At 43.8% G+C, this 12184-nt stretch overlaps 5 protein-coding genes across 5 annotated transcripts; 3 read left to right on the top strand and 2 right to left on the bottom strand.

The window, feature by feature from the left end:
* Positions 1 to 1020: 1020 nt before the first annotated feature.
* On the top strand, positions 1021 to 2496 carry V865_000782 (uncharacterized protein; the record flags this gene model as incomplete). The annotated part of the gene is made up of 4 exons (XM_066224610.1): positions 1021 to 1070; positions 1150 to 1777; positions 1849 to 2073; positions 2140 to 2496. 4 exons carry the CDS (start codon positions 1021 to 1023, stop codon positions 2494 to 2496), a joined length of 1260 nt encoding a protein of 419 aa, XP_066080707.1.
* Positions 2497 to 2857: 361 nt separating this feature from the next.
* Positions 2858 to 4132, top strand: V865_000781 (uncharacterized protein; the record flags this gene model as incomplete). Its single annotated transcript, XM_066224609.1, has 6 exons — positions 2858 to 2951; positions 3034 to 3222; positions 3294 to 3332; positions 3418 to 3671; positions 3800 to 4043; positions 4116 to 4132. 6 exons carry the CDS (start codon positions 2858 to 2860, stop codon positions 4130 to 4132), a joined length of 837 nt encoding a protein of 278 aa, XP_066080706.1.
* Positions 4133 to 4356: 224 nt separating this feature from the next.
* On the bottom strand, positions 4357 to 6205 carry V865_000780 (uncharacterized protein; the record flags this gene model as incomplete). Its single annotated transcript, XM_066224608.1, has 2 exons — positions 4357 to 5957; positions 6076 to 6205. 2 exons carry the CDS (start codon positions 6203 to 6205, stop codon positions 4357 to 4359), a joined length of 1731 nt encoding a protein of 576 aa, XP_066080705.1.
* Positions 6206 to 7474: 1269 nt separating this feature from the next.
* Positions 7475 to 10491, bottom strand: V865_000779 (uncharacterized protein; the record flags this gene model as incomplete). Its single annotated transcript, XM_066224607.1, has 10 exons — positions 7475 to 7582; positions 7675 to 7856; positions 7953 to 8095; positions 8161 to 8325; positions 8405 to 8532; positions 8590 to 8642; positions 8729 to 8746; positions 8815 to 8852; positions 8917 to 9450; positions 9536 to 10491. 10 exons carry the CDS (start codon positions 10489 to 10491, stop codon positions 7475 to 7477), a joined length of 2325 nt encoding a protein of 774 aa, XP_066080704.1.
* Positions 10492 to 11061: 570 nt separating this feature from the next.
* On the top strand, positions 11062 to 12033 carry V865_000778 (uncharacterized protein; the record flags this gene model as incomplete). Its single annotated transcript, XM_066224606.1, has 2 exons — positions 11062 to 11538; positions 11656 to 12033. The coding sequence occupies 2 exons, from the start codon at positions 11062 to 11064 to the stop codon at positions 12031 to 12033; spliced, it is 855 nt and encodes a 284-aa protein (XP_066080703.1).
* Between the last annotated feature and the right edge of the window lie 151 nt (positions 12034 to 12184).

Here is a 12184-nt window from a genome sequence, read left to right as displayed (position 1 = left end):
AGTCCAGAGTATATCTCACTGATCGTATACAGTGAGGGTGGATTGAAAACTTCGCTGGTCTCCTCAGTTGTTCAGAATGCAGTACGGCAATTCATCCAAATGGTATTAACAGTATCTGCCGTGCGCCTTTGCTGCACTAATCTGGCTCTTCTACAATGGAACACCATCCGATATATAAGCGTGGACCACCGGGGATCAGTATCTGAGCTTGATTTCAGTGAACCAACTGTGGCCAAATGTTCCTCGAAAGCTCATGCGAAGCCAGGAATTCCTCATTCATCCGAGAAACGGCATATAAGGGATATGAACAGGAACCTATACTTGTGGAAATGGAACGCATATCTAGAGATACCATATTGAAACGATTTGATTGCAAATCATTCATCAAGTGAGAAATTTGACTTACTCTCAGCGCTCTGTACGCTTTGTAATCTACGTATTTCCGCCTGTACTGAGCTCGTACGCACCCATAATGCAGTCAAGAAGTCGGGTCTGAACTTTATTCGATATTTTTTACCTGGTAAGCTGTACAAAAGCCACCGTGCCACCTGCGGGCAATTCTCCACGTGCGATGCACTTGGTTGTCATCGATACTTGATACTTGGAGACCCCGGATCGACAACGTCACATATGATCATGCAGAAGTGGTGCTTTGACGTCAGAGCTATATACAGCATACAGCATGGTCACTCTTACATCGGTCAAGAACACATGACCTTATGGTCTTGTGTGCCCTGGTGACAGACAATCTGGAACGCACTGGACAGATGACTGTGCACTCTTTCCCCTTAGTTCCTACGAGTTGAGGTGATATAGCGTCATACCTCTGCATGATGTGTGCCTTGAGTTGTAAGATCGTCATCGCACGGTTTGAGATGTAGTAACGTCATTCCTCGTTATAGAAAACACCTGACGAATGATTTCACCATCTAGACAAGGTATATATAGCCCATTCCCCTTCAAGTGCATAGTCTTATTCTCCTCTCTTCTCTAAGAACAAATAACACAACAGCAATAACAATGTCACACTTACAAAACCTCGAAGACAAAATTCAACACACTTTCACTTCGTAAGTCGAATTTAGGCATCTAAATCCATCTTCAGATTTAGCCGGTTTGGACTCAAGCTGACGTATATACAATACATAGCGGTCAACCCGGTACCACCGGTCGAGAACCATTTGAAGAAGACCGAGGTGAAGGAAACCCATTCCACCGAGAACACAATCACGGCAACCACGGATTAAAAGGTGCCAGCGGAACTGGTCATCATGAAATCGGTACGGGAAGTGATTTGATCGGTAAATCATCGACTGGAACAGGAAATGAGAGAGATATCAACTCTGGTGAAGGTTTAAGATCTCATGAACAGAACCCTTCAAGAGTCGGTGAGACCGGTTTCGGTACTGGAACTGGCTCTGGATTTACTGGTACTGGATCCCACCACCACACCGGTGCCGGGGCAGCTGGTGCAGCAGGAGCTGGAATTGCTGGCGCAGAATACGAAGCCAATAAACATTCTGGATCTCATGGATCTCATCACACTGGAACTGGAACTGGATCAGGGTTGACCGGTACTTCAGGAGTAGGAACCTATGAGAACCGAGGTGTAGATTACCCATCTACAGGATCTGGACTAGGATCAGGCGGAACTGCTGGTGGAGCCGGTATCTCAGCTGGTACCCATGCCTCAGGTCAAGGACAAGGACACCACCACGGTACCGGATCTGATCTTACTACCCACCAACATGGTTCTGGTTTGACCGGTTCTCACACTGTAAGTCTTAACTCCTCATCCACTTTTACCATAGTTGACATCACATACTGATGAGCATGCGATGTCATCAGGGTGGTGCCACCGACCGAGTTGGTAACGTTGGACAAGACTCGGCTCTCTACGAACGAACTGGTGCTGGTGGACCTGTTACCTCCGGTGCAGCAGGTACCGACCGATTTGACTCCGACAGACACCACGGTTCAGGAGTAACTGGCTCGGACGTGCCCACTGGATCCGAAGGTACCGGTGAACACGGTGCTGGGAACCTTTCCAGAACCAGCGGTGCTGGTGGAGTTGTAAGTGTAGCCTTGAATGCCTTCCTAGCCTTCTCATGCTCATTAATTCCTTATGCTTTGATATAGCTCGGTACATCCGACAAAGACTTCGTAGGACGAGATCGAAAGGCCGGTGCTGGTGGAGTCCTTGGCGCTTATGCCGATGACAACGGACCATTCAAGGGTAACACCTCTGGACCAGGTGGTAACACCGCTCTCACCGGTAGAGAAGGTACCAACCCATCGGAAGACAACCCAGTTGCCAGAGCCAAATCGGCAGGTCAAGAGATCGGTTCTAAACCTGAAGGAACCTCTTCTCACCCCGGTGTAGCTCACGGTGTCACTAACCAATTAGAAGGTAAAGAAGGTCAAGAAGGTACTTCCGTATCTCAAGAACACGGAGAGAAGAAGGGTTTGTTACAAAAGATTAAAGATGCCATCTAATCTGGTTTGTTGAACTCAGTATGCAGGTTGGAAGAAGTCAGAAGAAGTAAATAAGATTGATATTATATATGTAGCTATTATACACGTATCTTGAATGAATCTATCGATGTCTGCTCACTCTTGGGTCGTCTGTATCTGTCCCCGGCAAAATCATGTGTTGCATCGCGGTGAACGGGAGAAACGGTCCGTTTTGGCCGGAAGTGAGTTCGCGATCATACGTCCACCTGGACGAGTTGTTATAACAAAATATGGGAGGTGTATTTATTGTACTTGTCCATTTCCTCATACGATAACCACACCAACGATCTGATATTGCTCTTCAGAGCCACCTAGAAAGTTCGCACGCTTAACACTTATCGAGATGCCCGTCACACTGGATTACAATGGGAAGATCGTGTTCATAACCGGAGGTGGTCGGGGGATAGGTCTAGCCATCACCACCGCATTTGCAAGGGGTGAGTGCATGATTGGAACATCCATATTCTGTCGAGTATAAGAGCGAACAGTTGGGCTGAATCGTGACTTCGATCAATGTAGCCGGAGCAACGATCATTATAACCTATACCTCTAAAGATCCACAGGAGGTAGTCAAGAAGTTAACAGAAGAATACAAAGTCTCTATTCATGTCTACCACTGTCCAGGTGAAGATACAACGAGAGTCAACGAGGTGATAGATTTGGCTAGTAAGGAGGTGGGAGAAGTAGATATCGTTGTACCCAATGCCGGTGAGTGATTCAAGCTGCACTGTACCCATAGTCTGCTTGTGGTCGTGTATAGTTGACATGGTGTGTTGTAGGGGTCAGTCTGTGGAGAGATTGTATAGATATGAGTGATTGTGAGTCATCATCATCCAATATCCAGGCTGTATCATGATACGAATATTTTCTGTATTCCTACTGATGTGTAAATTCTCTATTCAGCCGAGCTTGACTGGATCATGAAAACCAACCTTTACGCCCCTATCACCTTATGCCGTGGATTCGTTCGACACTGGTTAGGTATGAGTACCTCCGTGCAATCTTCCGAGGATCCCGGTAAACCACCTGCGGGAGAGCGAGTCAATCTGAACAAAAGAATATTATGCGTATCTAGTATATCGGGTATAGTCAATATGAATCCTCAGAGGCAAGTCGCATATAATGTATCGAAAGCAGGGTTGACAATGGCTTGTAAGGTGAGTCATGTGCTTCTTCTCTATAACAAACACTCCCCAAAGCTACTCCACATTATACGAGATCCTGTCGCACATACGTGTATCTTGCATAACAATACTGAATACTGACTGATTCCCACTCGTCGCAGTCCCTTGCAGGCGAGTGGGCCAAATACGGTATAACGATCAACTCCATCTCTCCCGGATACGTAGCAACAGATATGATCAAAGATCCACCTCCTGGGGAAGGTAGGGAATGGGCAGACAAGTGGAGGAAAGACACACCTGTGGATAGGTTCGCGGATGCCAGTGAGATCGGACAGATGGTCGTGTTGATGTGTTCAACCGAGAGTTCAAGCTTTATGACTGGTCACGATCTCGTCATTGATGGTGGTAAGTCCCATGTTTCCCTTTTTTGAGGTCTGATCCACGAATGATCAATCGTGCTGATGTTCAACCGGGCAGGCTTCACGACTTACTAGTGGTGGAAATAGATCAAAGTAGATAAGGTAGATTCCTAGACAATCAGTAGACACCAAAATGCGAAGACGTACCAACCGCTCTCAATGACCATTATAAAAGTGCCATCAAAGGTGTAATTAAGGTATGAGATATATGAACTTCGCATTCACGTTTAAATCATCGAAATGTATGATCGAATTAACCCTTCTAAATCAAAACGCTACTCATCTCACCTCACTTCCCCTCACGGATTTCCTGAATTCCTCTTACTTCCACTCCCACCAGTCCCATCAAAATTAACTGAGAAAGTCGATTTACCAAAACCCAACGATGAATAACTATCACCCCATGATACTCGTCTATCCTTACTGTTCGTACTCGCATTGTCAGCATGAGTTTCTAATACTTCCCCGATTTGACTCCTCACAGATTGTCTAGCATGTTGTAAGCTGAATCCACTCTGTGCTGAATTCCTGACATTTGATAGTCGCTTATTATGTATCCCTCCTCCACCTCCCCCTACACTCAACCGTCCTAATCCTCCTGCAAGACTCAAATCGCCATCTACATCAGTTGAATCCCGTAGCTGTACTCGTTCATTGTTATCGGACAATCCAGGAATAACAACAATATCATCTTCATCCCCATCCGTATTCGTACCTACGGTCGTATGTGGAACGATCTTAGCTTCTTTCTTCTGATGATCGAAACTCATCCGGATGTTAGGTAAAGGTATAGGAGATATCCTCCATGATTCAATTCTTTTCGGATCCCTTCGAAGAGTCTCAATTGAATCTCGGTGAGTCTCCAATTCAGGTCGAAATTGAAATGTTGATCTATATCCACCAGTCTCTCTCAGGGAATGTACTTCCAGATGATGATGATTTTCCGATTTAGTATATGCTTTTTCAACAGGTTTGATCGTTGTGGAAACTTGACTTTTCAACGAATCTCTTGCACCAATCGTACTGTTGCTCTTGAGACTCTGAATGGAATTCCGAGCATCTTCCAAAGTCAATCCCCTCAGTCCACTCTTGACTGAAAGCCTATCCTTATCCCTATCCTGGTGATTTTGAGTTTTAGTAGATTTGGTATCGAATCCTAAATTTAAATCCGGAAGAGGTATGGGTGATATCCTCCAAGATTCGATTCGTTTATGATCCCTCCTCATAGATTCTAAATCATCATCTTTCTTCCAGCTCTTTACTGAATTCCGGGCACTTTCCAAAGTAGGTAACAACGTACTGGTTTTCTTGGTACTGCCTCCAATAGGGTTGGAAAATGAGAATCCAAACCCTCCTCCACCTGATGCTGTGGCGGAAGCAGAAGTATTACTTTTAGCTGAATTTCTAACACTATCAAAATGGAATTTCAAATCTGGTAAAGGTAACGAAGAGATTCGCCATGGTTCGGAAGTATGTTTATTACTTCGAGTAGGACTAGAATCATGAAGTGAAATTTCGTCTCCGTCTTGTTCTTTGGTTATTCCGGGGGAGAAAGGTGAGAAGGGAGTTTTAGTAGTGTTGGTAAGTGATTCGATAGGTGTCAAATCATGTCGTTCCTCCTCTTCTAATTGGCGTTTTGAGGAGAGGAAGTGGTGAATTGGGATTTCGAATCCATCTGGATCGGTTTGTCTCTTCTCATGTCCCCTATATCTATGTACCGAGATGAATAATAATGCTAACCAGCATAAAAGTAGGAGTAGATGGAGAAACGATAAGATTGCCGAAGCGAGCTTTTCCTGACATCTAAATGGTTGAGTAGAATATCCGAAATGTCCTGGTTCAGCTTTGATCGAGGTGCATATCTCTTCTTTGGTCGATAGGGCTGATAATATACCGAGTACTAAAGTATCAAAATACACCCGAACCCAAGATCAGTCATCATCATCCTGGAAACAACGGTTGGTTATTTGCAATCAACAATTGATAGGAACTTTTAATACTGATCTGACATGACTTACCAAGAATCAATAACCCTTGAAGTAACAGATATCCCACTTCTTTACCTACCGTCAGAAACCCCACTGAAGGATTGAACCGTGCGATGTATATACTTGCTGGGATATACAGATAGGCTAAGATGGATGACATCGCGGAAGGAACGAATAGACGAGTGGTATATATTATTCCTCCCAGAGTTAGGAGGATGATACTGAATATCCCATGTGTGACCTGGCAGCAGGTCAATATCGATGAATACGATGATATTGTAACATATCCTGCGATATTCCAATATGCGCAACTTACCAAGAGAACGTAGCGTAAGGCGCTCCTGGAGGGATTAAACGATACTATCGACATTGCATCTATCAATTGCTGAAATTTGTATCTGGTTAACGCGTGTAAATGTGAATGAACAGGTTGATGAGATGTTCAAATACGGTGATGGGGGTTGTAGTTGTGGAAGAAGGATAATACCGTATAGGCAAATGATGACCAGTAAAGTGACAAGCTCAAAGTCACTATGCATGATAGTTCGACAGATGGCTATCTACTATACGGTATAGATGGAAAGATGGTATACCAAAAGTCAACACAGTATACGATCATCACTTGCTTTGTCCTCTCCAAGTCGATAACAAGTCAGTCCGGAGCAATTATTGACCATTACAGTATTTACCCCTATCAAAGAAGCTAATGAACTTTATATTCTCACCAGCTACCTATTCCATTATTCCCATCTATTTTGCTTATTTCCTAAGAAAAGAAGAGAAGCGTGTAATCATGACTCGAATATACCTTTGATCCCTTATTCTCTTATTCACATACACTAGATTAGATGACATTCGTCCAAAGGTATACCGTAGACATACATACCCGTGAGAATACACTACAAGTAGTATTAACTCCTTTGTTTTATAATGTACTGCTTTGACATTCTGCTCCGTGCGGGGAGATCGATATTGATTTTCCCACGCGTGGGTACTTCAGTGAATAATTTACACCACTGACAAGTGCTCAATAGTGAGGTGCTAAGCTCAACCACCTCCTTTGGTAGACACTCATGCTGATGTGCTCACCCTTCTTGGAAGACACTGACAGATACTGTAATCATGACGTTTATCCAGTGAACAAGCACGGATGGCGTAGATCATTGTGATATTTCAATTACATATACCATGTAGGTACAGTGTTAGTACCGAGTACGACAGGGAAGTAGCCATCAATATCCAGTTACAGTAATTGATGCATTTCCCACTAAGAGGATGGTTATACTCGTGCTGTATGTATGAAATACAATGAGAAAGAATGGCTCGGATGAATCATGATTGCGCATCGTGACCATTGATGAGTCATACCCGTTAAACGATTTGAACCATCCTACATTCCTTCTTCTTCCTTCCCGTCGTTATCGTTTACTCAAACGATATTATCAGGTCTCTCATATTCACCCAATTTGAATTCCGACCCAAGAGCGATACTCTCAAGTAATTGAGAACCGACAATTGCAAATCTCGTTTTCTTAACCTATGCAGACGATAGAAAGGAAGAGAAAAAATTGTAAGACCAATATCAATATCACTTGATACAGATCACATTCGTGTCAAAAGAAGACTCACAAGTGTTCTCAAACCATTTTCCAAACCAACTCTCATTCCCTTGAGATCACTCAACACTTTTTCGTTCTCTTCGTTCGTCAATCCATATTCTAAAGGCTGACTTGAAGAGAATCGTTCGATATATTTGACTGTTAATCTACATAGATGGAAGAATAACAAAGCTGATAGTAGACCCAATCCTTCTACATGTTATCATACGAACATATTCGTCCAAAGAGTCAGCCTTCATAATATCCTTTTTATGTTATGTTCGTTGAGAAGAAATAGATAGAACCTACCAAGTTCAGCATTACCTGCATTCTGCACAATCTTGATCACATCCAAAACTTTCCCAATAGCTTCGATTGATTTGAGGAAATATTCCTTCTCAGTACCTTTAGGAGTATCAATCTCTTCTCTGGCATGTAAGAAAGCCAACGTACTGTTGTATTCAAATATCAGTTAAGGTAGCATATCAGACTGTCAACGGAAACACCAGTCACTCACGCATAAAGGGTAATCCAAACTTGATTCTTCGAACCTCCAATGGTACATATAACAGGTGCTACAGTCTGTTCGACTGACCCATACGTCGATATGTACCCCTTGGTGATGCTGATTAAGAGGGAAGTACGATCCGGTGTTGAAATGTTGGGAGGAGTATCGAACAATCTAGATTCGGGGAAAAAAGCAATCAACAAATTTCGACCTTTAGTCATTCCATACGTCCTGTCCGGAATGGGTCACTCACCTTTGCGCATGGAAGGCGAGAGTAAGAGCTTTGACCGAAGCTGTCTCCAGAGAATCTTTAGAGGCATCTTGAGGGATTGAAGGGTTCATGAAATCCAGTATTGTTCGATTATCGAGCAACGATTCATCCTAAATCACAATTCACTTAGCTAAGGCTTCAGATCCGATAATAGATGATCCACATACAGTGCCATATTCGGCTTTTGGCCAAGGTGTTGTGACTTCCTCGTCACTGAATGCTATGTAGGCAGGAACAAAGCCTCCATCAGCTGTGTGTTAGACTGGCAAACATAACGATGAATTATAAGCATGACATTTTACTCACACGATGCCCATCTCCAACCTGCTGACGATCAAAGGAATCAGGATGAGACAGACCCTTTGTTATCAAAGAAATGCAAAAAGACCCACCGAAAGATCCGCCTCTATCCACCATATAAGCAAACCAGCTAAGTAGCAAATACCACGCAGGTCAGCCGGCATCCTTCATTTCCTCGTGAGAAACGTACTTACAACAAATTAATCCTTTCGCCCAATTCCGCTCCATCTTTTGGAGGAGGTATCGAAACGGGTTTACTAAACGCAAATCTAAACTTCTTTTCTCTTTCCAACCTTTCTTCTCTTTCTGGTGTCATCTGCTGATGTGAGGTATATCTTTCACCTACATAACCTAATTTATCTAATCCTGCTGAACGTATCCACCCAATAGCTAGGGAAGATTCCATCCAGCCTTCGAAAAATTTCGATTCGGTATGATACCAGAATGCCCTCAGTGCACACGCAGTGGCCAGGTCAATCACGCGAGGATCGGAATTGGTAATAGCCAAATTGATAAGGTTTTTCCCGTGCGTTTGGATAAGGATGGGTAAGGTGGGCAACTGAAGGGTTTTGGATGATGATAAGGGTAAGAGGTATGGTATGAGGGCGAGTAGTAGGGAAGGATGAATAGGTCGATCACCTTTGTCAGACAGACGACGTACGAGGGCAGTGGGGGAGAGTGCCGCGTGAATATCAGGTATGGAAGGTGGTGTGACATAGAGGTGTATCCTATACACATCGAAAATCGCTTGGGTCAGCTTGCGTGGTTTCGAGCCCGTGTTAGCTAATGAGAGAGATTGGTTTTGTCACTTACAAGTGAGACACGATCTTTCCACCGATACTCTTTCCTTCACCATTACCAGCATCATGACTACGTCCACTAGTGATCGCCTTTATGATCTCGCTAACTAAAATCTCAGGAGAGAGACCTTCCCAAGCATCAAATTCCACAGCCGTATCTCCCGCAGCAGCGTCCGCCAACGTCATCAAATCAGGTTCGTCAATTTCAAATGTCGATAAAGTTGGGAAAGTATCAATTGACATTCCTCCTTCTCCTTCCACAGTCGCTATGACTGGGTGTGTATTCGATGATGGTGCCGGAGTCGGATGATCTAATCTTTTTTCCAGTTCTTGTAACCTATCTTCCAATACTCTGATTTTACTTCTCTGTTTCTTCTGAGAATACACACATTCTTTATCGATCTTCTTACAATTGGAACAGGACGGTACCTCTGCTGAACATTTCAATTTCCGTTTTTTACAGTATTCACAGGCTCCTCCTCTTGCCAACATGTTGGCTCGAGAGGTAGCTTTGCGTTTGACTGGGGTGGAAGTACCAGCTCCTGTAACTGTACTGTCATCTTGCGTTTGTAAGGACGGATCGATATCCAGTGATTTCTCATTGTCATTGGTACCAGTGGGTGGTGTAGGCACAGGGAGTGTCTCTACGACAGTGGACACTTCATGAGAAGCTAGCGTAGGCGTGTATTCACCATGATTATGTCCATGTGCATGTGCATGTTCGCCATGGGCATTCCCTTGTGGTTTCTCATCTTCCTGAGGTTGACCGACGACATCTCCGAATAGATGAGTGAGAGCAGCCTCTGTATCATTCACACCTACTCTGGATGGGTCCAACTGAGCAAGGAACGAAGCATCGTGTGGGAATGCATGAGCTTGTTGGTCTGTCTCTGAGGAAGTAGGAGGGGGGGTAGGCTCTCTCATGGGTCCAAGGACTGAATCGTATTTTGGATTGTAAGGTCGAGCCATGTTTGTTTGTTGTGGTCGTGATGATAGTGATTGACGGAGGAAGAGTATGCAACTCCGAAGATGATTGATCAATGAGACAGGAGGTCAATGCGAATGTCCGTGCGATTCTCCTGAACCTGCCTGTAAATATCCTGAAGTGTGGATTTATCTGATTTAATCCCATTACCCCCGGTGATCCGGATGGAATGGATTTGCCACTCGGTGCAAGTGGAGGTGGTTCACTACTGTCAATGTCCCATGTGACCTGTGGTATAGGGAGTATTCATTCGATCGAGACGAGATTATGAGATGAGATCTGGAGAGAGATGGGAATGCGCTGTATTGCTGTATTGCGACATGGCAGTGAGACATGGAATCAGACGGACAACCGTATAGATCTGTCAAATAGCCTGTGTAACCGAGGTGATGGACGGAGTCAACCCCAATCATCATTCATCTGCTGGGTCGAACTAAGAAGACAAATACAAACAAATTCAAAGATACCACCATCTTATCAAGGTATAACGACAGATTACGCAACAAGATCCCAATTCAATCCCTATGAAGCCAATCAATTCTCAGACATCCACCATGGTATCCTCTTCCCTCCTCCTTCTATCCTTCCTTTCGACGACATTCGCAGCAAACGACAAATCTCAATGGGAACAAGGAACCATAACCATCCCTACTTCCACTGTAATCTCCATCGGACTGGGCTTCCTAGCATTTTCGCTCTTCATCTTATTATTCTTACTTTCATTCCGGGTTAATCGAATACGCAAACTGGCCAAGAGACAGAACAAGTCTTTCAAGAGATGTTGGAAAGACGAAGGTGGGCTGTGGAGTTTCTTCACCAGCTTCGGCGAGGGGGATGGTCATGCAGCTTCAAGTGCGTTGATTGGTGCAACAGGCAGAGGGTTGGATTATAATCGACAACTGTATAGGATATATAGAGAGCTGGAAGGTGATAGTGATAATATCAAGGCGAAGGAGATACCGAAAATGTGGGATTGTAGTTGGAACGAGAAGGTGGACGAGGACCAGGATTCGGGAGATGATAAGATACAGGTGAATTTATCTGCTTTATATATTCGCTATCATACCATTCATATTACTCCATGTCCTCTCACAGAGACAGTTATCAGATAGCTTCATACTGACCAAGATTTTGGATATGATATATAGCCCCTCTCTGTGACCCCCTCATCCCCACCTCCATCAGATACATCTAAGACTTACCCTCCCTTACCCATACTAGACATGTGTGTTCTAATATCATTTCCAAGCGAATCAACGGATCAGGAAGATTTAGATTTACCACAATTGATAATAGGTACCACCACTTTATTACCCACCATCAAGATACCAGATAAGGTGAAACCGCAATCGGATTTTGGTCTATCAAGCAGTATCGTCAGGACTAGTGAGAAAGAAGGGCTGCAAGTGGGACAGATCACGAAGAAAGTGGTGATTGAACACATAGAGTATTCACGTATGAGGGCAGAATGGAAGAAAGATGATAGTAAGGGTGTATGGTATATCGATGGATTGAGATCGGAATGATCAACATCAATTCTCTGTTTTTTTTTTTTTGTAAAAACTTAAATTTGTGATCTTAGTGTTGTCATCTCTGTTGTTAACATTATTGTTCAGTTATCTTGGGGTTTGATAACAGATAATTCGAGTTAAAACGTCCATCTTGAAATGTGAGAGT

Source organism: Kwoniella europaea, chromosome 1 (assembly GCF_036810445.1).
Source record: "Kwoniella europaea PYCC6329 chromosome 1, complete sequence".
NCBI lineage: Eukaryota > Fungi > Basidiomycota > Tremellomycetes > Tremellales > Cryptococcaceae > Kwoniella > Kwoniella europaea.
The sequence above is the reverse complement of the archived record's forward strand: the minus strand, read 5'-3'. Positions and strand labels throughout refer to the sequence as shown.